Below are 27,182 nucleotides of genomic sequence, written 5' to 3'. Positions count from 1 at the left end.
GTCTTTTCCGCTCCGCCGAGCGCGTCCACTTTTATCAGTTTGGTGCTGGTTCCCAGCGGAATTTAAGGGGGCGGGGGTTTGTAATGAGTCATTTCCATATCCACAGAGGAGCAGAAGCAGAGAGGTGATGAATCCATCAGTGACATCACATAGGGAGAGTTATTGTAAGATTTGCGTAAAGTGAAAATGTGACTCAGTCTATTTCACAGAGGTGAAATGACAAGAATCCGATATAGTCACTTCTGATGATGAATATTTCAGGCTTCTGTGACCCAGTAACTCTACAGCATCCCTGTTAGTTTAACATGTGTCTACACGTGACAGATCGTCTTGTGAAACCAGATCTTGTCGACATCATCCTGCCAAGTTCCCACCACATACTAGTCCTACTGGATCCCCACGCACACGCACACGTACACACACACACACACACACACACACAGACACACACACACGCACAAGCACACGCACACACACAAACACACACAGAGCCTTGTAGGACACTCATTGGGATAATATGTTCTCTAATCCCCTACCCGAAACGTTGCCATCACAATTGCCTAAACCTCATACTTACCTCAACACTGACCTAAATCTAATTCTGTCATCAACCCTAAAAGCAAATCTCAGCCATAACAGCTCATTGAAAGTGACCCAGAAAGTAAATAACCTCCAAAATGTCCTCACTTTCCCAAACTGTCCCCACTCTGTCAGTTCAAGGCTCAAAATGGTCCTCACATAGACATCTGTACAAATACACACACAGACACACACATTTTTATTCCAAGCACTGTCACCTCCAAACCTTTGTTTCCTAATGACTGCAGCCGCCTCCAGCATTTTTTCAAGGGAACACTGATGTGTTGCCCTGGTTTGCCCTTCTTCACAGCTAAAAGAAACCAATGAAACTAAATGTACAATAAAAACATAGCTCCTTCCTTGTTTTCCCCCCCAATCCCCTAAAGGCGGAATCCAGTCCCTTCCTATTGTACATTTAAACTTGTCTTTGTGCAGTTGGAAAACTGTTGTCACCTTTAGGGCAGTCATGTGTCATCACTTTGACAGGTGGAGGCTAAATACAGATTAGCTGTCTTATCACATGGTACCTTCCTTTTAACCCGTATCTGCATTTACATAGAATCAGAATCACAATAGTCACAATAGCAGAAATCCAAATTGAATCTGCAAAATAGGGAATTAGTTTTTTTTGTTTTTAATTTGAATTCAAATACATCGAACAGACACCGATGTGATTCTCCCCCTCCTTACTTGCGAAACTGTCTTGGTTATACTGTGGGGGCATTGTTTTAATCAGATTAAACGGATTAGGATACTTTATGCAGATTACTTTATAACCAGGATTGAGTGAGAGGGGAGTGATTCTCCAGCAGGATTGTAGGGGTGAAGGACTGCTCCCTCTAAGCATCCGTGAGTACATTTTCATAATTTTCTTGTTTGTAATCATCGAGTAAAAATTGGACATGAGAGTGAAAATTTTCCCTCTCAAATTGATGAATGTATCCTTGAATTACTCCTTTTTTGACAGAAAATGCCGGTCATTAACATGGACGAGCTGACGGACAAGGACAAGGCTGTAATGGAAGTCGACCAACTTAAGCGTGAAGTGAAACTTGAGAGGTGGTTGGTACGTTTTTCACACTGGAGTTACAGGCCATACGTTTAGGGATAGAAGCAAATTAAATAGTTTTCAAGATATTTATCCTTGACAAGCAATTTGTGCTGTCAACCTGTATGAATGTAATTGTACAGATTTGTTCTATCGGGGGCAGCATTTAAAACTGAAATTGCTGCATAACACATCTTTGTCTTCTTCCCTCAGACGTCAAAATGCTGTGAAGAGGTGAAGGACTACATTCAGGCTGGAGAGGAGGAGGACACTCTTGTCAAAGGCATTTCAGAGGAGAAGAACCCCTTCAAGGAGAAAGGCGGCTGTGTCGTCTGCTAGACCAGACCTGAGGAGCTTTTCATCGCTGAGATTAGCACCCGAGGACATCATCCCTCCCGTCAATGAAAAAAGATTTGCAGGCTGACAGGACGAGGATGAAAAATGGGGAAACCGTTCCAGATTTTTTAGCCTGGCATTTTATCCTTTGATAACATGCAGTGTAAACGAAGTATAATTGGTAATATATATATAATGCTTCTCTCTCATGTGGTGTGTATATCTATAACTGGCCAATGTGTTGTTTCATAGACAGAAGCAACAGTCATTAAACGTGCTTGTTATAAACTCAACCCGTCTCCTTCACTCACTGCACAAAGGTTTTTCATGACAGGCTATTTACATAACTCAGTTTGCATACATTTGGAGCATGTGGAACGTCGTCGCATAAATCTTTATGAGAGCGGTATCGTTATAAACCACAGACCTTTACGTACATTTCCAAAAGTTTGAGATTTGTTGGGACAGTTTCAGAATTGTTGATATGTTCCTCCTGTAGGTCCAGACATCTATCACTTCCCATATATTTCTGTTTAGTGAACATTATTATGTGTGATTTCTGTCACTGCTCCACTTTATCATAGTGTGGTAATGCAGTGTCCTTGTAGACATTAGTGCGTTGCCTCACCACAACATTAATACATGTTCAGATGTCTGGAATAGTATGGAATTGGAAATATTACATTTCTAAAACACAGTAACTCATTGACATAATGAGTTATGTAAATAAGTCTTTATTAGATAATGAGTGTATTTTCATTTTTGGGGTGAACTATCCCCTTCAGGTTTTATCCTGGGACAAACCGGGATAAACCAAGCACCTGTCCCCCTCTTACCCAGTTAGAGCCGCGGTCTGCGCATGCGCCCACACAGTAAACAGACATGGCGCTGTGCGGAGCAGCCTTGCGCTTCTACAGGTTCAGCTCCCGGGTCGGAGTCAGGTCGTTGTCCGAGCAGACGTCGTCCAGACCCGGCGGCAGCAGCGGAGCAGAGACCGCGGGGGACCATGTCCTCTACACACAGGAGCACTTTGCACTGAGGGACTCCCTCAGGAAGGTACGGGATGCTAACAGGATGCTAACCGTGTAGCACGCTGTGGCGTTACCATCAAAACAAAGCGGGGTCAGCTCACCTGCTAGCCGCTAATGACTGTCATGTGTCAGTGTCAGTACTTGTTAGCTGGGGACTTGTGTTTATTACACCGGAAGTGACAGGGAAAGCCTGGTGAGGGCCTGGAATGAAAAGTGGGTGAGAGGTCATCATCACAAACAGGTTCACCTCTAACTATCAAACCATTTCTACTTTACATCTGCTCTAACTGGGCTTACGTTGTAAGACAACTTTTAATATATCATCATAATGTGTCTTTATTCTAGAATGACTCCATAATATATGGAGTTTTTAAGGTGATCTGGAGGGGAGGGGGGCGTTTTAGCTTCAGGGCTCACGAGTAAGATACGTTAAGGGGATCCTTTGCAAGCAAGTAATAAGTAACATGCAATACTTAAGTGTAAGAAATATAAAATAATATATAAAGAAACAAGAAAGAAATATTTGCATGTCAGGTTATTTACAGTGAATGAATTGCACATGGACCGTGGATACTGCACAGACAGATGAATATAGCACAGGTGAGACTTCAAAAGGTTAAAGTAAATGCCTCTGACATCCACCAGGACATCCTGAGCCTGATATCGATTTGCTTTTTTTGTTTGACGATGATCAAACTAAAGTTTTTTTGCCAAAGCAGAGCGAGGAGGAGGCGATAAGTAGGTATGGTGTGATCAGGTCTATCAGACTGAAAATTCCATTGCCACTGCAGAGGAGCTTATGTTTGTTTGTCTGTGTTTGTTTGTTTGTTTGTTTGTCTGTTAGTCAGCAGGATTATGCTAAATCTAATGGACGGTCCAGGATTTTTCTTTGACATTGTTTGAGAGGATGTTTTTCAAAATGTCCCGAGTTTTCTAGGACAATAACTCATGGATCTGGTTGGAAAAAGTCAGGCATGTATAGGGGACTGATTTGTTACAAACCCTCCCTCTATTAATTAGAAGTTCTGTATTAAAACCAGCGTGGAAACATATATCATCATTTATCAGAAATATAAAATGAATTTTGCTCTTGATAAGTTGTCGCCACAAGTCAGTATTTGAACTGTTCTGATGTTATCTTGAGCACAATCGGCTCCAGAGGAGGTTAAAGGTGCATCGTAACCTACCGTAGTGATTCACCCTCAGAAAAAAGTGAGACAGCTTTGAAGGAATAAGATCCTGAAGCTACTACCCACCCAGCTAACCACAAACCCCGCTTTGTTGTTCAAGCTTTTAATGTGTTAATGATCCATCCTTCACTCCAACATTCCTCCTTTAATGTCGACCCAGCATCTCTGCTCTTTCTTTGTGGGAAAGCTGCAGTTCAGATTGTTAACATCTTGTGGTACATGCCGGGAATCATGGAGCTGCTGACACAGATCTGGATGCACACAACATGTTGGCTTGTGTTTGAAAATCTACACACTCTGGACTCACAACTCTAAAATAATGTGAACATCAGCGGATACCCAAACTGAAGTTTATGTAAGTCCTGACTCCTGACAAAGAAACATATAAACAGGTATTTTCAGTTTGAATTTGATGCTATAAAAAAACTACATAATTTATTATGGGGCCTGAAAAAATATCTAAGGGGGCATTAGTAATCAGCCTGACTCATAGGATGTATATTACCAGACAGTTATCAGAGACAGAGGCTGCAAAAAAAACACAACAGGCGACTAATTTAACTCAGCTAGTGGAAATGTTGCGGTAAAAGGAGGGAGCCTTGTTATGTGACTAAACCTTCCGAGGAAATGAGAAAGGCTGAAAATAAAGCAGCACTGGGAATATTGGGAAGGATGGAAATGTGAAAAGGAAATGCAGAACAATATGTTGGTAGTGCAGGAAAGGGAACTCGAGGCAGTAGGGTTTATGAAAAGAATTCACTCGAGGGTAGTGTGTTTATAGATGTGTACAGAGGGGGTTATAGGAAATCCTGTAGTAGTCTCTTGTCAGTCTAGTTGTGTGTCTCACATAGAGGGGGATATATATTCATGAGCTCATTTACAGACTGATTCAAAGCATTTCCATGCCAAGAAATTAGTCAGGCTTCCAGAGCATCACCATCAAACTGGCCACAGTTAGTGTGTGTGTGTGTGTGTGCAAGGTCATCTGCTGTCGTTAATAAGGACAAGGAGCCAAAAGTGATTTCCCAAGCGTTTCTAGGAAGAGTCTATTCATGTGCAGCCTCCCTTGGTTTCAGACCGGGACTTCCCTTTTTACAAAAAAACCTTTGTCGCCAGGCACACCTAGGATGTTAGGGACGGGCATTTCGAGCAAAAATACTATTTGACAATTGCCTGGAAATAGTCAATCATTATTTATAGAGTTTTTTAAAGAAAATCATTCTGACATAAATAAGATACTGGTTTATGCCTTTATGTTTCCATCCTATGGAATTTGGTGGGACTTTAATTAAGCCATTATAACACCAGACTAAATTAATGCTTGTAATATTTAATTACTATACCAAAAAACTTTCTTATTCCAGTAACATTTCTACCTCTCAGAAGTCCTCAGAATTGGAGTGTGGACAAAAATCTTAAATGATATTAATGTTTGGGTTGGATTGTGTCATGTTGGCTGGGCTATGTATTTAATCTTTCACACTGCACATGTCTTTAACTGGGGAAAACAAGCAGTAACCGTGCGTGTTAGGCACAGAGTAACACAAAACAACAGAGTGCCTGTCAGGTTCGGGTCAGGCTCGGTTAGTTCTCCCTCGGCCTTGAACGGGTTCAGACAAAAACATCACACTACTCAGAATGAGTTCACACTTGGTGTTGTAACTACTACTAAGATTTAGTTTCTGCCACATCCAAAGTATAAGTCAGAGAAATAACCAACATCATTTTGTCGTAATAAAGTGACACCTCATTTACCACTTGCACAGAAGACTTTTGCTTTTCTTTGCTGTTGACCAGCTCTTTACAAGTGATTTTTTTTAAAGCAGCCCAGTGTCTTTCTTCATGTGGAGTAATCCTGGGTGCCAGGGGATTAGGTCAGAATATCCTGACTACATCATTCAAAGGCCTGATAACCCAATGTCCTTGACCGTGTCTTACTACATGGCAGACTGGGGTTGTGAAACTTTCTGGTATGCAACACAGATAGTCCAAAGTAACCTTTGTAAAGAGATGTAGGATTACTCCCTGATTGACCTTTTATGTTTCCGTTGCAGCAGCTCATCTTCCCTCCCTTCCGGTCGTCAGGATTTGAACTTTGAACAATGTGGACTTTATTTTAGGGATAAAGGGAAACAGGACCTGTGTTTAATGTGCAAGTTGTTGTGTTTAAAGCTTTATTTCCGCAGATTCAGACGTGTAGCCTGTATGTCTGTTGAAGGTATCCATGTCCATGTTTTCTGTCTGCCTTGTGTTCAGATGGTTCCTCAGCCAGCATGTTTTCCTTGGCTGGTCAAATGGCTGGCCGCTCTGGCTTTGTTTGTTTTGGAAGAAATAGATGAGTGTGCATAGCGTGTTGCAACCCTGAAAAAAACAATTGAGATATGTTCTTCAGCTCTTTGTTTTTTTAATCTAGTCCAGCTGACAGTTGCACTTTCACTCTAGCTGGGGTGTAAAGCTAAACTGGATGAAGAGAATAATCAAATTTTAACTCCTTTTATTGGCTTAAATTTGATGTTCCGTGTTTCAACTAAATGCCTCATCTCTTTTAATCGTTGCTTTTCATCGGCTTCACCCTCCATTTAGAGCCCATTGCACTGAGCAAGGAGACACAGTTGTGGAGCAGTCCAGCATGGGTTTGTTGAAGCCATAGTCCATTAAGAATGACACATTTGAATGAGTAACTTCAATATTGCACAAGTTATAGTTGTTTTAATATTTTTGCCGACAAGTGCAGAGCCATTTGTTTGAGGACGTTTTAATTTGAAAAGCACTCAGCAAGAAACAGACAAGGGAAGTCACAGCACGTACGTTTTATTTTTAAATCTTTTAAATGCCAGTGACGGCACTTAAAACTGTTTTGTGGGAACTTTTGTTGACTCACCCAGCTTTAAAACATCCTCTTGCTTGCTGTGCCGGGTAGAATTTTTTTAAAAAAAACAAGAAACACTGTCAAAAAGAATCTAACACTAACTGTAACCGTCACCACAGCTCTCACAGCTCTGCTCCTTGTGAACCAGCTTGAGTTCCCAGCAGAAAGAGTAGCCCAGTGTGAATGCCTCAATAGATCGGTCAGTCATAAGTGCTTCTCCAGCTGTGGACCCCTTCATTGTGCTCAGATTGAGTCACTCAACTAAATGTTTGTTCATTCACACACTCATTTCAAAGACAGGTGGTAATCCACTCTTCTCTTCCTGTCGACTTCTCCGTCACGACTTGTAAAACCTAGCCCCTAGTTGTTTACACCGGTGAAGCTGACAAAATAAAAGTCACTATTAACTTCGAAGAAGATTATTTAAAATCCAGTAACATGATTGCTTGAATCCTTCCTTATAAATTCAATGTTTTATTTTATTCCGAGAATTCAATATGATGCCTTTGTTAAATATCGGCCAGTTAAATGTTATGTAATGTAAGGTTGGTAAATTGTTTCGGAAACAACTTTTTTGTTGAAATCCTTTTCTTGTCTCGATAACTATCAATAAAGAAAGTGGTCTGAAAAAAGCTGGGGGTGCTGGGACCTTCGCAAAAGTGTGATAAATTCAGTCCAAATGAAATGATTGGTTCGCTGGCTGTCACTTTGCGCCCTGCCTTGCCCTCACTGCGTTTCCCCCAAGTCTCCTGTCGTAGAGATACACACTGCTGGGAATCACGGAAGTCGGCTTCTATCAGTTGTCAGTGTACGTTTGTGTGTTTTGGGGGCATAGCTTGGACGAGAGGGGCTGGGATGTATCGTTTGCATATTTTTAAACTGTAGCCTTCTCTTGCGAGCTTTTCCAACCCTTGCTTTAACGTCATTCTCATGATGTAAATTGTACCAAAGTTGCAAATGTGTTGCTTTCTTATTATTCCCTCATTTTTCAGACAGTTGTGTTTTTCAGGGTTTGTGGCGAATTAGATGCAACGGCTGCTAACCTAAAAGGAATGTCATTACTTTGGGTTTCGGCACCAAGCTTTACTTTCGCTTGGTGGTTTCCTACCCTGCCAAGGAGAGAATGGTGGGGCTGGGGATCAACTCTGAGTCATTTAAAAGCTGGCGTATGAATGGTCGAATGCAAAGACGCCAACGATCAGCAGAGTATTGGCTGCCAGCTGCGCCAGGACAAAAGCATCAGTATCAGCCCTAAAAAAACTAAACAAATCCCAGATAGGAGTTTTGTTTCCTGTTGGGGCATTTTTAGTTTTTTCTTGACAACATTTTCACTGGGTTCGGTTATTTAGTTTTTCTTGCATTTTTTTGCTGCACCAAAACGACCTGGAGTGAAATTAAAGCAGTTTTTCATTGTCTTATGAGCCTGCAGTTGTCACCAGCCAAGCCATGGTTATCAGTAGGAGACTGATAACATATACATACAGGAAGTGGCATCCCATGCATTGCATCACTGTATCCATGCATCATTGTCATTGTTACACATTCACCATTTAATGCGGTTTCCCAGCCTGCTTTCTATTCATTGATATGTTATACCATATCTTGCTGTCTGCTACGGATAGATTACATAGACTTAAGTTAAGATGAATGCAACGCAGCAGGAAAACCAATCATTGTATGCATGTCAAGGTTTTTTTAGCTCATAATTTAAATCGTTTTGGTCTTATGGGCGACAGGAGATGGAATAACAGGGCTGGTATTTGTTGTCAGGATCATGTTAAGGTTTAAAATATAAATGTTACTTTAAATATACACTGTAACACAAAAACATGCTTAAATATATACGTTTCCCCTGTTTGTGCCTTAGATCATCGACCAGGAGATCAACCCCCATGTAGATCAGTGGGAAGCAGAGGGCAAGTTTCCAGCCCACAAAATCTTCAAAATCTTAGGTAGTGCCGGCTTCCTGGGAGTCAACAAGCCAGTCGGTAAGTGTTTCAGATGATCTGTTTTTCTTTACAAATGTAGCACATTCACTTTCATAGGCAAACATTAGGGGGATGCAGCTGCTCAACAGTGACAACCTCCAAGGTAAAGTTTAATATTCCTGTTGGATGGGAAACCGATTTCAAATTGCCCATAGCAGTGAAAGTCTGAGTTTGTTTGACCACATGTATCTTTGTAAGATCTGTAATTGAATGGCAGTGCATGCTGGGATAGCCTCTTACCCCTTTGACTCTGAGGTGAAATTTAAGATAACATTTTTTTTAATTTTTTATTTGAGACAACTCATAAATGAATCTTGTGAGATTTGGAGCATTATCGGAAGCACAGAGATAAGAAAAATTGTGTTTGATTTAAAGACCCAGAAGCATTTTTGTATTTTGAGAAATGCTTGAAAGGATCTAAGGAGATAATGAACCTTCCTGCAAATGATAAGGACCAGTCCAAATAAACTGAAGAAACTCTTTAGCCTGTTGTGTCTCACAGAAGGCTTTAGATTTCACAGATTGATACTGAAATATTATAGTGATATATTTATTTATTTTCTTCATCATTGTAGTCGAGGGATATGGACGGAGGATATTGCATCTTGTACGGATTAAGCCCTTTGAGGCAAATTGTGATTTTTGAATACGGGCTATTCAAATAACATTTGATTGATTTATTAAAAATAGCTACACTCCCATTCTTGGCCTGTGCTTGCTGAATATGTGTCCATCACACGTGAGTGTCTCAATGGTGTATGAGTTATATGTATCCTGAAAGTATTTTGACAGTATACCTGAGTATTTTCTTTTACCAAATAAAAAAAGAAATTGCTTCATTTAGCAACATGGAAATGAAACAAGTTATTTAAAATACAGTTACCAATTGTGTATATGTAACTTTTTAACTAAATTCATGTGTGTGTTCCCAACCGAAGACATTAAAGTTGGTAAACAGTTTTCCTTTTACAGTGTAAGTTTAAAAGGGCCTTTTCTGGCACAGACTTTAGCCTATTTGTATTCCTAGGAATTCCAGTTGATAACTAATACAAAAATGGTAGAACATTTTTTACCAGTGACTACACATGCATAGAAGTTACTCAGAGTTACAATTTACATTTCCCTGAAACAGAGTGGGTGAATCCAAACACACTTCAATAGATGAGAAACTGAGGGATCCGTCAGCGTGTGCACAGTTTGACCACCTCCGCTCCACTGAGCACTTGGCAGGTCTTTTTTCACAGCTGAATTCATGTTCCGCACATTTTCGGTCCGTTTGACAGCCATACATTACAGTCGGTCTGGTTTCTGAAATGTTCCCACTGTGATGATGGGTGCCGGTGTCACAGCATCTCCCCACAACAGCTGTCTGCTACAGTATAGACCATTTCCAGATGTTTACCCAGCTGGGACGCATTTGGGCCGGAGGAGGGAGTGTGATGAGTACTGTACAGTAGAGGAGGACCACGCAATATTTGTGGTCGTGAAGTTGAACTCATTTTTTAACATGTGAAAAGATGTATGGGGGAGTGTTTGTCATTCACAGATCTAAGGTTTCATATTTTATTTCAGAGTAATCGCTTTAATTATCTCAGCGCGTTCTCCTGCTTTAACTATTATCTTTGTCTCGCGTTGATAGTATCACTGTAGTAAAAACAGATGTTGTGAATTATCCGACAGCTGACACTGAAATGAACAAATCTGTTCACGGTAACGTTGCACAGCGAGTCCTGTGAAGAAGACTCCACCACAGGGTCTGTAGGTCAAAGAAGAGGAAGGGCGAGGGAATTAAAATGTGCTGAGTTCAACAAGCCTCAAGCATTAGTCGCCAGGATTAGAGAGGAGAAGCAGCCCAGCGAAAGACCGTGTGAAAACACATTGTACTATCAGGTGGTTGATCAACAGCACCAGAAACATGCTTTAGATTTACATTAAATAATATATAGAAAATGACAACAGAGGGACATTTATACTCGACTACTATTAGTTTAAATTGACCTGATTCTAGTCACTGGATTTGATTCATAATGAAACGTTTAATAAGATCAGGGATTTCTCTGGGTTTGAACATTGTCTGAAACATGTTGGATAATGTAAGTACACAAGTCAACAAGGTGTGTAAAATACTGTAGGTCTAGTTGTTTTTAGACATTTTAATGAAGAATTTTTACATATATCTTCAAGTCTGGCAATAAAATATAAAATCTTTTCATAAAAATCAGCTAATATGTGAACATTGGGTGGTAATAAGATAAAAAGCAGCTGCTCAGTTATCATGTTCTGGATTTGGGCTCTTTCTGGTCATATTATGAATGACCAAAGCTAGTACCATAATTCTTCAGATAATTGTGTAGCTACTTCAGGCTTGTCCCATTACCGCAGTGCTGACTAATGAGGTATACTCTCAGAAGACCTCAGCACTGTGTTATTAATTGATTAAGAGGCCCTGGGTGAAAAGGGAATAGGGATTAAAGAGCCTGTTCAATGGAGAGATGACGGATCAGGTGGGTGGCTGCGCTTGATCAGAAAGGTACTCAAGTCAAATACAATAAAAATAGAAAAAACTCATAGTAAAGGCCTTGAGCAAATGACTGAGCCCTTAAAACACTTATGTATGTAATAAAAGTAAAACAACTGCAAATGTGGTGAGATGTTGTAATTTATTGATAATGCAAATCACCTATTTTAGAACTGATCCATTGTTTATCTACTTATCTAGCTAATTAAGTGCTGTTGTCTTGATATTCTGTTTGTATGATATCTGCCTTCAGACGCTCAATTCTACACAAACATAAACTGCAAGGGAAACAAGGAAGAGTTATCTCACTCACTATTGTTTCAATTATAAAATGAGTTGTAAAGATGTTGCCTAATGGAAGCTGTTGTCTATGATCATAGCCGTCAGTTAACATTTCAAAATCACCATAACACATAATTACCAATTAGAGCTCCCTTACAGGCAATGATGACATTAAATGAGGGAGGAAAACAACAGAGCTCTGGCAGTAGATGATGAAATGAACAGTGCTCTAACTTTATTGCCACATATTTGAAAAAGGACATATTTTTCTGTCGACAACTCGAGGAGCAGGACAGCGTGTCCATTTAGTCCGGAGAGGCGAAAACTCAACAGTTACTTTTTTCCTTTTCCCATGAACAAGGAAAGACATTATAACCTTTCAAAACACGAGAACAGGAAGTTTTCCCCAGGCAGCCATGTTGAGGGAGAAGACAGGGATGACCCCTGGCTCCCTGCCGGTTTTCCTCTGTGCTGACATCCGCAGGTATCCGCTGTTCACACCATGGCAATGACCTCGTCTCCTGCCAGACAGATAAAACCCTGACAGCCCTCACAGTTTTCTCTTCTTCTTGAGCAACACCGTGAACAGTCTTTTTCTGATCAAAAGCATCGTTTGTTATTGTGAATTGAAAACATCTCCATTTAACGCCGTAAAAAGAACCCCCCCAAAAAATGTATCTGGCAGTAAAACTATAGTTGCTCAACATCTTTTTTTAAATACAGATACAAATACACACATTCAGCTTGAGGATGTGTAATGTTTGTATTTTTACTTTGAACTAAATTAAATTTAACATTCAAGACTAATAATAAATTAAATGATTCTTGTCAAATTATAACTCTAAATAATTTCCTGTTGTAGTAATTTAAATTAAAATCTACTTTTAAATAAAAGCAATTAACTGAATTCTTATTGCATTCAAAATTAATTGAGAAAAACAAAAAGTTAAATAATATAATTTCTGTAAAATATATTATTTAACAGCGCAGAAGTTGTTGCAGACGTTTCTTGGAAATTAACTTTGGACAGTTTTTCATGGGAGCTCTTTCGTGCATTGTTATCGTCAGGTGCCTCTTTTTTCAATGCATATTCAATGAATAGATAGAAAATCACATGAAAGCAGCAGCGTCTCTCCCTCTCTATCCTCCACCTGACCACAAATGTGTCGAGGAGCATCTGCTGCTCAGCACAAACTCACGTTGTGTGTAGGGGATCAACATATGTGACAGAATTTAGTTTGCTTTTGTACTTGCTTGCTTGTTCAACCAGGCAGCCTGCTGTTATGTTTAAAGTGGGATAAACCTCACCGCTTCCCTTCGTCCACATTATCCTCCGCGGGGTTTCCCATGCTCAGAGACCTATCACCGCAAAGCTACACCTGTTTCCTCTTATGTTTTCTCTCCCCACTCCCTTGTTTGCTTATCCCACTGTATCGCCCCTTTTTTCTCTGTCCCAATTTCTTTCGCTTGCTTTTTAAAAATCCCGTTCTGTTAACAGTCTGCCTCACTGTGCTTTTCTTTACGCGATAACTAGCCTAACAGGTGATATTAAACCACTTTCTTAGTGTTACAAGCCTCCATGTCATTCATTTGCTGATAATTATTCATTGTCAGTCAGCATTTTGTATCCATCACCCAAAAACTGAGCACAGAGCATTTCGCAGATGCTCAGACTTGACTTTCGGCTGACGGGACTTTACCATCAAAAGATTTTGTCCTACATGAATAGCTGTCACCAGCGTGAGATGATGTGGTCCAATTTATTTGTGCTGGGCAGAGATCCTTCGTTTTCATAATGATTTATTTTGACAGGTTTTGGAGGCTTGGATGTTTACCAGTGAAATGCAGTGTGAAAGTGGGAACATTAGCTGTTAGAGTGCTTGGCAGAAAAGAAAAGAATGTATGAGTATAAACCCAGGCTATTTAATTCACAATGGATGCTGCATTTGATGATCAAAGGCAAAGGAAAGTTGTAGAAATAGCTCTTTATGAAGATAAGTGACACAAATCGGTGTTTTAAACATGGTTTAGAATGCACTGCTCCACTCCATTAACGACCTGGGGTCTGAGCAAATGTTTCCACTGTCAGAATGAAAGACATAGACGTCCATTTTTGACTTATTCAGTAAATGGGCTGGTTAAAGAGATCAGAATCAGATTTCATACACAAAACAGAAGATATGAGATGACACTGAGATGAAGGGGGACCTCATCCGCTGTTCCCAGTGCTCATCTCCCAGCAGTGGCTTTTTACACATAATTACAGCTATAGCAATTAATGATAACATCCAGTCATCAATTAGAGTGCATGATATGGTGCCAACAGATCACTTCAGAAAATCATGTACGAATAACCGTGTGCATTGTGTATGTGTGTATGTGCGCAGAAACATCATAGGCACTGATTGTATTTTAGTTATGTCGCTGCAGATGAAGGGGAGACATGCAGGGAATGTAGGTTTAAGGTGATGGGATGTATTCAGGGTTAGGCTTGAGTCCTCAGCAGCTGCAGGTTCAGTTCGGACCTGGAGCTTTACTCAGGCGTCCTTCCTCTCTCCTCCCCTCACACACCTAATTGTGTCCTATCTAATAAAGTCTAAATACCCAGAAAATAAGAAGGAAAAGGAATGTCATTTTTTCATATAAAATGTAAACACAAATGCACATCTTTTCTGCATTGTTTATTTTTTGCTTTTTTATTCAATGTCTAGTGAAAGACGGGGAGATTATATAAGATTCTTCTTCTTTCTCCCTGTTTTCATTCAAGCTTTGAGATTTTGTGTTTGCATTTGAACAGTTTTGTTTGGTCGCTAAATTAAATAAACTTGTATAAATATATATTCTGTAAAATACAAAATTATATTGGTGCATATCGGCCGCTTTTATTAGCCAACTGATGAAAACTTTTTTTTATTTATCCAATGCGACGTGCACTGCTAAGGCAACGTTTCATCTTCTTTCAACTGAATTGCAAATGGAAAATAATCTCTGCCTGCAAATGTACAGTTAACTCTCAGCGGTACCAATGTGTTTTTGTCCATGTGCAGAATATGGAGGCATGGGTCTGGACTACAGCTACAGCGTCGCAGTGGCAGAGGAGCTGGGCAACATCCACTGCGGAGGCATCCCCATGGCCATCGGCGTTCAAACTGACATGACTACTCCTGCGTTGGCCAGGTACAATCCCAGAAACACGCAGTAGTGTTGCATAACTGGATTCCAGCGTTTTTATTTTGCCCTCTCAAGTCAACTCTTTAATAGTATGGCTTGGCTGCTATGTCCTCAGGTAGTTGCACATGTTGTGCGTGTGAAACTCGTCTCCCTCCACCGCTGCCTTTTTTTAGCATGAGTCACCCCTCATCAGTGATTCAGGCAGCGATGTCTCTGCTTTTTCACACCAGCTCTGGAGCCGCTTGTGCATTTTCAAACCCTTTCTTCCTACATGCCTGTGTTTCATTTTGATATGAGAAAAAAACATTGCTTGTATTGACACCCATGTTAACAACTGACACCCTGTTTATCCTGGATATTGTGTTACTACTGGTCTCAAATGCAACTTTGGAAACCCTAGGGTTTAATTTTCAAACTCATATTTTCTAAGCTTCTATTTGCTTTTATGTGACAAATGTACACTTTCCTGAAATTTGGAAAAATATGATGATGAAAAATAAGGTGCTCGGCTGTGATGTCACTCAGTGGTCTCAGAGAATCCAGAACAACTGGCGCTGAAAGGAACTGGTGCACAAACGCAGTTTCAGTAAGGAGGTCCCGTTACCTCTTATGTCCATTACATGCATTTGATTATTCAGTCTCTGAACCAAAAATTGGCTTCATGTGTCGAGTAGAATTTAATGTAAAAATCATTATCGTTCAAGCCTCTGTAACTGTGTCACATATGTTAACAGTTATATGTTAAAAGATACAGCCTGTTGCACAGCCCTCTGTCAAAGTGCCTCCCCAGAGGATAGGTGTGTTAATATATTTGGTAATTGTTTGTCTGACCCGGGTAGGGCCTTGGCTTGTTGTGCGATGTCCCCATGCTGTGAAGCAGCTGCCAGTGACACATGGCACAATTCTGTGAAACAGACATATTGGGTATCGGGAGCTTAATTAGAGGATCTACACTCGCCCGGAAAAAGGTTTAAACACAGAGAGCAGCAAAAACAAAAAGGGGGATACCATGGGGCTTCGGGATCCTCTGTCCCACTGGAGCTGTGAAAGCCTGAAACATGGCAGTGTTGTTTTAGAGCACAAATCCTACTGTTCTGTTTGCTACAGTCACACTGAACATTTAAAGACTTTCACACAACTTTACGTCACGACATTCGCCTGACATTACTGTTCAGATTAGAACGTACAAGAGATGAGATGCTCTTGAGTTTTGCTTAGTGTCAGAGAGTTTGTTCATGTCTTTGTACATGTGTGTTTCTGCAGGTTTGGTTCAGCTGAGCTAAAGCAAGAGTTCCTCCTTCCCTCCATCACAGGGGACAAAGTGGCCTGCCTCGGAGTTAGTGAAGTTGGAGCTGGCTCTGATGTTTCAAGTACATCTCGCCGTCATCATCTTCCTTTCATTTATTAATATCGTTTCCTTTTTTTTGCCCCTGAGGGACCTATTTAAATTCAGTAATGTTGCAAAACGATTGAAGAGCCAGACATGAGATCACTGTTGTTAGATTTCACCATATCTTTGCTTCTTTTTTTCTGAAATAGTATGAATTATGTTTGACACTCTTGAATCCATTCATGCATTGAAACCTTACATTTCACCTTCTGTCCTTGCACTCATCTTCCCCCTCTTTCTCTCTCCATACATTCATACACTGATTCAGGTATTAAGACCAATGCGGTGAGGAAAGGGGATGAATATGTGATCAACGGCGGCAAGATGTGGACCACCAACGGCACCCAGGCGGACTGGATGTGCCTCCTTGCCAACACTAGTGACGGGGCCCCCCACAAGAACAAGTCTCTCATCTGTTTGCCCATGAACCTGCCAGGTAGGACTTCAGAGGAGCTGCATGTGAGTGCCAACGTCCCAGTCTGTTGCTCCAGATATTTTTTATGAACTTTTCCTTCCAGTCCCCCAGTAAAATGTCCAGAGACGACGTGTTGATGATGTTTCAAACACACCATACACGCAAAAGCGTAAGGAACGAAAATAACACAAATATCTTAGGATGAAAAAGAGGTTCCATACACAGAGAAGATGCCGACAAAGATATCAACATGAAAAGACAACAAAATCCGAGACCTATTGGAGATGAAGGTTGGCGCTGGTGTTGATGTGCTGCTACAAAAACAAGTAATTTCTGCAGCTTAATGCATTCGTCATGTCCTGCATCTCTACCCAGACGCCACCCCTCGCCTCGATGTTCCAGACGTGTTCCTGTTGTTGTGAACGTGTCAGCCCGTGATAATCTCCTGCTGGGTTGTTCATAGGTGAAAATAATGTCTGGACCCATTTTTCTGGCGTTCATGTCAGAAAACGGCTTTGGTCATTTTCCACAAAAAGCAGGCAGCCTGCCAGGGATAGAACCTTTCAGAGTGTTTGGCCTCTCGACAATGTTTGCATATCCATTCTCTAAATAGCATTTGTTTCAGTTAGTGCACACGATTATTATGATTATTTTCTTATCCTGTTTTTCCCACTGTAGGAGTGCACATTGCCCGCAAGATTGACAAACTGGGTATGTGGTCATCGGACACAGCGGAGGTTTTCTTCGATGATGTCCGTGTGCCCTGCAAGAACATCATCGGTGAGGAAGGCATGGGCTTCACCTACCAGATGCTTCAGTTCCAGGAAGAGCGGCTGTGGGCAGTGGCCAATAGTGAGTGAGCCTTACTTTGTTGATCCAAATCCCCCAGGAACATCCTGTCATCTGACATCATCATCCATGTTTACTTTAATTTCTCACTTAATCTTTCACTCGTTCTACTCATCGGTCTTCTGTCCAATCTCATCTGCCTCCTACGGATTGAAAATGAAAATGAACAGTTGGTGCTCTGACTTCTGTTTTAATGTTTATTTCCAGTAAGTTCAGGTCACATATTTTAAGCTATTAGTCTCTTTTAAAAAAGTTGCTTGCTTTTAACTTTCAGATTCGGGGATGAGCCAATATTTTCTTTGGCAGATGTAATGAAAATGTAGAAATAAAGCAGAGGTTGAAAGTACGTGATATCACTGACACTGATGTGTTAGTCTGCCTGGTTTTATTCATCATTATAAAACTAGAATTACCTCACTGCAGTTGTATGCCAGTGCAGTTTCTGTGTACATACTTTGTGTGACCTTTGGCCTTCGACGAGTGAAACACAATCACTTTATCTATGAGTCCAAATGACAACTGATCAAATGTTGAAGAAATTCCCTCAAGCAGTCCTGAGATATCACAGGTGTATTTTGAAGCCACTGTGACCTTAACCTTTGACCTTTGGCTACCAAAATGAAGTCCAAGTTCAATTGAGTGTTTGTGCCAAATGTGAAAAGGATTATTTGATGGCGCTCGAGAGATGAAGCAAAACAAGGATGGGCAAAAACTGTGCTTTGTGAGGTCACTGACCTTTGACCACCAAAATCTAATCTGTTGATCCATGAGTCCAAGAAATCCCCTCAAAGCGTTCATGAGATATCCATTTTGCGAACATTGGATGAACAGACAGTGTGGAGGCAAATATTAATATTCACAGCTGTTGGCATTCAGTAAAACCCGACATCACCTCTTTGTCTCTGTCTCTCTGATCTCTACACCTCTAGTCCTGACAATGATGGACAACGTCATTCAGGCCACCATCAAGTACACGAAGCAGAGGAAGATCTTCAAGCAGCCTGTCCTCCACAACCAGGTGGTTCACTTCAGGTTGGCTGAGCTGCAGACAGAGGTTGAGCTCCTCCGCTCCCTCCTCCACTGCGCTACAGGTAGGGTCACCTGATAAGAGGGAAGGCATAACAATAAAAGAACGAGTAACGTACGTGTTTGCTGCATCTGGGTGGCTGTGTTCCCTCTGAGCATCTACCAGGTTTGGTTCAGAGCATGGAGATGATTGAGTAACGTTATGAGAACAGTCTGTGGGTAAAAAATCATTAATTTATATATATATTTATATATATCCCCTGTTTTCCAGATTGAGGTGTTTTTCTTAAAGAAAGGACGTAATGTTTCTTTCACATAGAGATAACACATCATTAAAATACTCATAAAAGTCTGAATAGGGAACAAACCAGCTTGATTTGCATGTGTAGTAATTGTAGTATTGTAGTATTACTGATATGTCCAGCAGGTCTGTTTTAAAAGACAAAAGGGCACCGAGCAGGCGGTTAGCTCTGTGTTAGCTGGTGATACATGTCTGTGGTAATCTGGCTGTAAAAAGCACAGTGACTGGTGGTGTAAGCATCACAACTGGTTAATACTTGACTGACACAGCAACACAAGAGAGAGTTTCAGTCAATGATTCAGATTACTTTCTATTCGCCTATTTCCTACTATTCAATTGAAATTTAATTCCAAGCCATATTTTAAGATCTATCCTAACATCGCTCTTATGTTTTTCCATGAAATTTCATTATCTACTTATTACTTCAGTTAAATGCTGTATATTTTATTCACATAGAACAAACTTGATCACATTCTTTCTGTTAGAAAGAAATGCTCTGGATATAAAAGTCATTAGTTTTCCATTACAGCTACATAAGAAAGACTGTGCGCACAGTTTCAAATTATATATAAAGGTCAACAGTTATTCTTGTATTAGACTTGTTTTTAATCACTTCGGTGTGGAGCAGCTTCATATGATTTCATGCATCTGGTGCCAGTTCAACTCAGATTTACTTTTCCGGTAAGAAATCAAAGCTTTTACATTTGTTTTTAAACAGGTAAGTTTCATCACAAACACACAAATAAACTCCTCACATACCGAAACAGGGGAAATCACACAGTTCACACAAGTTCCTCTTCTATCAAATTTGGAAAAGCACCATTGACTCTTCATCGTTGCTGTTGTCCTCCGTACATTCTTACTTCTCTTTTCCTTTCATATATTCCTGCAGCATTGTACATCAAAGGTAATGATGTCACCAAGTTGGCATCCATGGCCAAATTGAAGGGGGGTCGTCTGGCCAGAGAACTGGGCGACAGCTGTCTCCAGTTCTGGGGAGGGATGGGTTTCACCAGTGAAGTGATGGTCAGCAGATTTTACAGGTGAGACGAACAATATATCTGTAAAGGTTTGTCTACGAAGGTTAAGAAAACATTGTACTGCGATGTTCACTTTCATTATTTTGCACTTTGTTGACATCATCCCAAACAAACAAATGATATACTGCTAATGAAGGCTCGGATCCAACCGGTTTTCAATTTGGCTGCCAACGATGTGCTCTTTGTTGTGAACATGGTGATGTTTCTAAGGCAACAGCAGTCCGCCCAGCTGGCAAAATCTCAATCATGTTTTTGGTCAATATATTTTATAAAAGGTGATCAAAGACTAATTCAGGCTGTGGCTGAGGGGGCAGTCGTCCTCTAACCAGAAGGTCGACGGTGCGATCCCAGTCTTTCCAATCTGCATGCCGAAGTGTCCTTGGGCAAGATACTGAACTCCGAATGGCCCCTCATACAAAAAGTGCTGCTCATAGACGGTATGAATGTGTGTGTGAATGGGTGAATGGCAATAACTTATTCCTGTGAAGCCCTTTGAGTGGTCATCAGGACTCGAAAAGCACTATTTAAATAGATAGATAAATACAGACCTTTGAATTCCTTCACCACAATGCTGAAATCAGACTAATTGATGGTTGCCACGGAAACACAGCATGTGATCAAATAATCAATTAAATTCTCGAAGTCGTGATGTTAAGTTTACGTGATTATACTCTGAATAAACAAAGGCCAACACTTCGCAATAGGAAGTCTCTGACCTTGTTTATTCAGGGTTTAATCAAGAGACAGCGTTTGATGTAGATTGTCTGAGCCAGTACTTTACTCTATTGTGACACCTAGTGGCGGGGCAAATAATGTAGCAGCAAAACAAACTGTTGCACCAATCCTCGACTGTATTAACTTTGTCTTTTCCACAGGGATTCCCGGTTAATGTCGATTGGTGGAGGGGCTGATGAGGTCATGCTGGGAATCATATGCAAATACATGGACACGCTTCCCAGGAAGTGATGTCATCGACAGCGGTCACAGAGACTGATGCTGCAGCTCTGCTCATAATGAGCTAATTGTTGACACTGACTAACAGATCACCTAAGTGCAGTCCTGATTCTCTTCAACTCGGTTTGCCTTTGTTCTAACAAAACTGGTCTGAATGAAACTCATGTGCTCAAACAAAGAATAATGAAGTTTATTAGGGCATTTGTAGTGTGGCATGTCAAAGTTTGATTAATATTTAATTCTAAGACTAAACTTATTTTTAAATAGATGAGCTAAGTTGTGTGTATAAAGTGGCTGTGTAGATAAATTACCTGTCTGTGACAAAAATATCTGTCCAAGTTCAGTTTTTCTTCTTTTCATTGTATTTTTCTCTGTATGTTTAAGCAGCGTACAATGGTCAATACATTGCATAAAACGTCTTTATTTACATTAAAAAAACTATTTTTACAACAGCATTAGAACAGTAATGAAGGACATTGTTGCTTATTGTTTGACTTGAATCAAAAATACACCAGTTTATTTTAACATTCTACAACGTTAGCACTTTCATGAACAATAGTTATTATTAGTGACCCAGCAAAGGTTGTGGTGGAAAAATGAATTCCACAGATCTGTTGCTGTAAGGTTTCTGACGCAGTATCTTCTCCAGTTATATTAGGTTTCATGTTTTCTCATCTTCTCACTTTGGGTAAATTGGGCTGTTAGGACACACAAATACTGGTATCATCCACTTAGGGTATACGTGACACATGTGATCATTAATCACCTCAGACTGTTTCACCTTCCTAAACTAGTTTTACTGTTTAAGACATTAAATAGCATCTGTCCTTTCTTGACTCTATTCTGGGGTCTTTGTATGAAATGCTCACAGACACTGGCCCCCTGTTAAGCTGAACACTTTATTTGTAAACCCCTGCCTGTCGTCGTCATCATCATCACCCTGGTCTGGTTTTGAGACGCAGGAGCGACTGTGGGAGGAGTGAGATGTGAAGGTACAAAAGGGCTGACTCTAGGAGGTTCCTCCGATCACCTCAGCTTGATGAAACAGTACAGGACGAAGAAAACGAAGCAGCAGAAGAGCAGCATGTAGCACAGCAGCTTGGTCTGACTGCCTCTGGACAGCCGCTTCACTCTACCTATGGTGGCACCGAGCAGGCCGCCGGTCGAGTCAAAGTCTGAGTCCTAGTGTGGGAAAGAGAGATAAGTAAAAGTCCCAAGTCCGGAAAATGATCATGAGAATGATCATTATTATGTAACCGGCAGCTCAGGAGACAGAGCGGCCACTAACCAGTAGGTCGGTGGGTCAATCCCTGGCTCCTACAGTCTATAAGACACGGAACCCTAAATTGCCCCTGATGTCACTGCTCCATATGTGTGACTTAACAGTGAATCATATTTAAGTGCAGCTACATGTGTGTGTGAGTAAATGTGACTAGAGAAGTTCTTAATAAATAGTCTACTTTCGATTCATATTACAATGGCGGAATGTAACCAAATGAATTAACTGAAGAACAGAAGTTTATTTTTAGTTATCTATAATTTTGTTTGGTTTATTTTACACAACATCAACACATAATAGGTAGCGTTAAAATTATGTGTGGGGTTTGGAAGAAGCCAGCGTTGGCTTACACGGAAACCACACCCAAATCTTACAAGGAAATTAAATAAAAAATATTCAGCTTGTATAAAGTATACTCTAAACTATACTCTACCACATTTCAGATAGAGGCAATTTACCTTCTGGATTCTTACATTTAATAACAGCTTTATGTAAGAAGTTATTTTGTATAAGCGTACTTTTTACACTAAATATGTGAATCAGCCAGTGAAAATATAGATTAAACTACACAAAACTATCAAATATCCACTTCCCTAATATTTGAAATGCAGCGTATTTCTGTGCAAAAGAGGATATGTTCTAAAAAGAGTATAGTTATAGTATACAATACATAAAATCTTTTGCTTTTAATTCATGTAACTTACTTACTATACTCTACTACAGTCCAGATAGAAGTAATATACTTTCTGAACTCGACTACATTTAATATCAGCGCTGGTAAGGAGATACACTAAATAGATTATATGTCACGTGAAATAAATTACACAATATCATATCTGAACTTTTGAGTAAGTGGTATTAGGTGTCATTACAATGTGTAGGACTGGTTTTAATCCAAGTATCTGCATGTGTCTTATTTCCTGGTGATATTTCGTTTCGGTATAGAAGTGGAACTCACCATCTCGTCCAGCATTTTATTCTGGTATTTGACTTCCGTTCCGATGTCGATAGTCAGCTGTGGAAACCAGTATCAACACGTTAATATCACACAGACAGACACACACAGACTCGTGTCCCCAGCAGCTGCTTCGTGTCATCAGGAGGAACTCACACTCTTCAGCGCGGTGACTTTGGCTCTCAGTCCCTCCTGCAGGTGTTCGTTCTCCTCTTCGTGAACACTGTACCCGCTGGCCACATAAGACCCGGGGCCTCCTTCACCTGCAAGGGACACAAGCACGGTGAACACAGCGTCCCTGTCCCCGTGTCAGTCCACCGACACCCCGCTAACACAACCATCACAACACCGGCTAGCGTTAGCAAACAAGCTAAGTGCTAGCTCAAGAAACAGGAACGTGGAGGTTTGTTTCTCACCCAGATTGGCTCGTCTCATCCTGACCCGCTATAGTAAGCACGGTCCGCTGTGTGTGTGTGTGTGTGTTAGTGGGTGTGTGGGTGTGTGATGAACCAGGTTTGATTCCGTGGAACCGACAGATAACAGGTCCCAGGTTCACTGTTGTGACACTTCACTCAAAAGGGAAACGCCACGATAGCATACGGTGGCCGAGGAGGACAAGCCGTATCTGAGGGAAGAAAATCGCGATTGCAAATAAAATAAACCAATTGAGTGAATCACTGTATGAACATTTTTGTTTAATTTCCACTTTACACTGTGGAGGAGATGTTTGCTTTGTTAAATTGTATTAGTTGGTAAATAGTAAACAAAAAAAGTCCATGATTTGATGGTGTGTCTGTGAGTGGCATGTTGCAGGTGTGTGTGAGTGTGTCTGTGCAATGTATCAGTGTATGGAAGTCAATGAGCAAACCTTTTTTTCAATTTAAGGCAAGAATGTATCATCATGTAGAGATCAGTGATGATTTTGTGCTGGTTGGTTACAAACAAATCAAAGAGAAGAGAAAGAATAGATTTGATTCTTAGTGAAACTGCAGCGGCTCAGATACGTCAGCTGAGTAGGAGGTTCTTTATATAACCTGCTTAAAGAATGTGGACACGTGATCGGATCAATATCTCAAAAACCACATGTTAATGCCAGGTGTGTATGGGGCCTGTGTTTGTGTGTGTGTGTTTGGGGGATTGTACAACTGTAGCTGCTTGAGGTCACAGTAGAAATTAACACAGTGATGTGACAAAGCCTCTAATAAAGATAAATTATACTCGTCAGAAAACCCATCAGCATCCGTCTCTATTGACTGTGACACATATTCTCCACTGACACCATTTATCTCAGCCTTAAAGAGGCCGTTTAAGTTCATCATTATCAGTAAATACTGCACGTCCCTTTGCAATGAATGTGTCACACAAGTTTTATTAGTGAAAAGCTCCTCTCTTCCTACAGTTCTTTTTTTTTTTCAACAATTACTAAAAACTGAACTTTTGAAGCAAATTATTGTTGATTTCTCAACAAAAACAATACTCCATATAGTTTTCTCATTTAAAAAAAATTAAATAAAAAATCCCTCTCGATCATTGCAGTTTCTTGCATCAACTCAAAAAAACAAACAAACACAGAATTATTTTTTATTTCAAAGGGTCACTGGTTCAATGCATCATTTACATATAAGAAAAAATAACTATCAAGACAAAAATAGTGTCATTAAGAAGTAAACAACTGATTCGTCCCTGTATCTTAAACACATCTTTAAAACTGCAGCAGGTCCCACAGTGACAAACAGCCATGGGTTAATCTCCCTTCGGTATAATATGTTTGTTGAATACAAGAAACATATTATGAGGAGAAAATTGTTTTGATGTCCCTCTCAGGCAGAGACAGATTGTTTCCTTTGAACATTTTGAAATGGGAGCACCATAAACTGGAGACAAATAGGCCTCTCCTGTGGGTTTAATAACAGGGCTCAGCGAGGCATCCATCTGTGCAGTAGAGGACGGAGAGGAGGTTCTCAATATTTCCAAAATCACTGGAGGTGCTATTTAGCAGTGATTAGCTTCCCTTATCCCCTCATACATCATCTTTCCCTCAGACTTGCGCCGATATTGCAGGCGACATCTAATATGATATAAGAGATTAAAACGACTTTCATGACGTTAATTTATTCCGATCCAATATCTTATAAATAAATTCAACTTTGAGCTCCTGGCTACCATAATGCATTTCAATGCCTCCAGTGCTCATCTATTTATCTGCTCATGCTTCCCAAAGGCTTGGCTGCGTGCGTGACCTTGACACGAGTGTCAAAGAAACAGAGGGTATTGATTGAACTGTGTGCGCATCTCAGCCGCCTTTGTGGATCTGAGAGGATTGGATTTATCAAATGGGTCCTGAGAGTGGAGCGGTTAGAAACTGGCCTTAATCCCTAACTGAACTTCTGTGGGTCCAGAACATCCCTGATGCATTGATCAGTGCACACACACACACACACACACACACAAACACACACACACACACATACACCCACGCACTCACACTCATTTGAATTTAAGCCCATATAGGAGTCATGTATATAGCCTACACAATGCTGTGTGTTAAAGACCCCCTATATTTAAACTACAGGTCAGGTGATACAATTATTTCCTGAAAGGACAATTATGTGTTATGTAAGGTCTCCACCGTTTTATGTAAAGTGGCTTGAGATGATGTATGTTGTGATTTGACGCTCTGCAATTAAAACTGAATGAGAATGAATTGAACACTTAAAAAGCTACTTCACACAAACTGTCAGGATACATGAAAGATTATTTTTTTCCACATATATAATATGCCAAGAACTAAGTTAGGAGATGAGTGATACCACACGGATTTCTGTTCTTTCACTATGAACCTATGTCAGCAGCTGCTTACATAAGCATTACGTGTAGAGACAAGGGAAACCGTTGGAGGGGATGTGTTCCATGTAAACAACATCCATCGAGTTCTTCTAAAGCATTTATGAAGGTGCAGTATGCATCACCGCGATAGCAATGCTAAGCTAACCAGTAGCCTCTCATTGTAGAGACATGAGCGTGGTATTAAACTGTGAATATAAAACTTGATCTAACACATGGAAATTAGGGATAAAAGCGATACCTCTTCATCATCATTGATTTTTATCACCATGAAAGGAAATGACAGAAAAAGAAGAAGTAAGCCTCTGTGTTGGCGGCTCTGCCATCGAGGTTCTGAAAGAAATCAGCCAACAACTCATCTTTATGGATCAGGATAAAACAGATACTCCCCAGTCAGGAAAGTGTTCATACCATTGCCATAATGAGGGTGAAAATAAGGTTTGCCAACCTATATCCCTGCATTGCACCTCGCGCGGTATATGCTACTGCTGATGCTGAACAATACCCCGTCGCTCTGATTAGCATAATTTCTCCAGAGAATGGAGAGATGAATGAGTCATATGAAGGAGAAGTGTAGAGGAAAACATGCCGGAGGAGAGATCAAAAGGATGTTATTGTGCTTCTCACTATTAGTCTCTGGAGAAAGGTTTCTGATTCCCACACTTAACTCGGCTTTGAACCGCACTTAAGAGAACTCTGCGGCCCTTAAGCCATGCTCGCAAATTCTCCCCGTGTAAATTATTATGTCAGGATCTGGTATCTGAATGGATGTTTTCAGAACGGATGTAAATCCTTTTTTTGTCAGCAAATGAGTTGTAATGAGACGTGGAGGAGAATTGAACTATGATGTTTGGATGAGGTGGAAGACGGAGAACAGACGAGATGAGAGAATTACACAACTGCACCGAAATATATGGAGCAGAGAAGTGCTCAATATTAAATAAATAACTCTGACATATATCAAATAAATAATAGTATAAGAAACAAAGAGTAAGTGTTCACCTACGGAGCCCCCCAGGGGACATGGGGAAAAAAAAACGATGGGTGAAAAAAAAAAAAATGGACGGACTTTCTCGAGATCTCTCGAGATCTCGAGAAAGTCCGTCCTTTTTTTTTC

At 40.5% G+C, this 27,182-nt stretch overlaps 3 protein-coding genes across 3 annotated transcripts; 2 read left to right on the top strand and 1 right to left on the bottom strand.

Moving 5' to 3' along the window:
• Positions 1-1,549: 1,549 nt before the first annotated feature.
• On the top strand, positions 1,550-1,966 carry gngt1 (guanine nucleotide binding protein (G protein), gamma transducing activity polypeptide 1). Its single transcript, XM_061093403.1, has 2 exons — positions 1,550-1,645; positions 1,841-1,966. The coding sequence occupies exons 1-2, from the start codon at positions 1,550-1,552 to the stop codon at positions 1,964-1,966; spliced, it is 222 nt and encodes a 73-aa protein (XP_060949386.1).
• An 869-nt stretch (positions 1,967-2,835) lies between these two features.
• On the top strand, positions 2,836-21,314 carry zgc:85777 (uncharacterized protein LOC405871 homolog). The gene is made up of 9 exons (XM_061092243.1): positions 2,836-3,019; positions 8,921-9,041; positions 14,889-15,018; positions 16,276-16,382; positions 16,671-16,838; positions 17,496-17,669; positions 18,596-18,757; positions 19,886-20,036; positions 20,909-21,314. The coding sequence occupies exons 1-9, from the start codon at positions 2,846-2,848 to the stop codon at positions 20,997-20,999; spliced, it is 1,278 nt and encodes a 425-aa protein (XP_060948226.1). The 5' UTR covers positions 2,836-2,845; the 3' UTR covers positions 21,000-21,314.
• Positions 21,315-21,390: 76 nt separating this feature from the next.
• On the bottom strand, positions 21,391-23,797 carry bet1 (Bet1 golgi vesicular membrane trafficking protein). Its single transcript, XM_061092244.1, has 4 exons — positions 23,638-23,797; positions 23,378-23,484; positions 23,225-23,281; positions 21,391-22,169 (listed from the first exon to the last, which is right to left on the bottom strand). The coding sequence occupies exons 1-4, from the start codon at positions 23,654-23,656 to the stop codon at positions 22,014-22,016; spliced, it is 339 nt and encodes a 112-aa protein (XP_060948227.1). The 5' UTR covers positions 23,657-23,797; the 3' UTR covers positions 21,391-22,013.
• Positions 23,798-27,182: the final 3,385 nt, after the last annotated feature.

Source organism: Limanda limanda, chromosome 19 (genome assembly GCF_963576545.1).
Source record: "Limanda limanda chromosome 19, fLimLim1.1, whole genome shotgun sequence".
Taxonomy (NCBI): Eukaryota; Metazoa; Chordata; class Actinopteri; order Pleuronectiformes; family Pleuronectidae; genus Limanda; species Limanda limanda.
This window is presented reverse-complemented; position numbering and strand designations above follow the sequence as displayed.

What these genes read in the sequence shown, in the direction of transcription:
- gngt1 (XM_061093403.1), top strand. Translation starts at nt 1,550, where the DNA reads ATGCCGGTCATTAACATGGACGAGCTGACGGACAAGGACAAGGCTGTA. An exon ending in TGAAACTTGAGAGGTGGTTG is followed by an intron (nt 1,646 to 1,840) that starts GTACGTTTTTCA and finishes TTCTTCCCTCAG; the next exon opens with ACGTCAAAATGCTGTGAAGA.
- zgc:85777 (XM_061092243.1), top strand. Translation starts at nt 2,846, where the DNA reads ATGGCGCTGTGCGGAGCAGCCTTGCGCTTCTACAGGTTCAGCTCCCGG. An exon ending in GGGAGTCAACAAGCCAGTCG is followed by an intron (nt 9,042 to 14,888) that starts GTAAGTGTTTCA and finishes GTCCATGTGCAG; the next exon opens with AATATGGAGGCATGGGTCTG. An exon ending in TTTGCCCATGAACCTGCCAG is followed by an intron (nt 16,839 to 17,495) that starts GTAGGACTTCAG and finishes TTCCCACTGTAG; the next exon opens with GAGTGCACATTGCCCGCAAG.
- bet1 (XM_061092244.1), bottom strand. An exon ending in AAGTCACCGCGCTGAAGAGT is followed by an intron (nt 23,282 to 23,377) that starts GTGAGTTCCTCC and finishes TGGTTTCCACAG; the next exon opens with CTGACTATCGACATCGGAAC. An exon ending in ATAAAATGCTGGACGAGATG is followed by an intron (nt 22,170 to 23,224) that starts GTGAGTTCCACT and finishes TTCCCACACTAG; the next exon opens with GACTCAGACTTTGACTCGAC.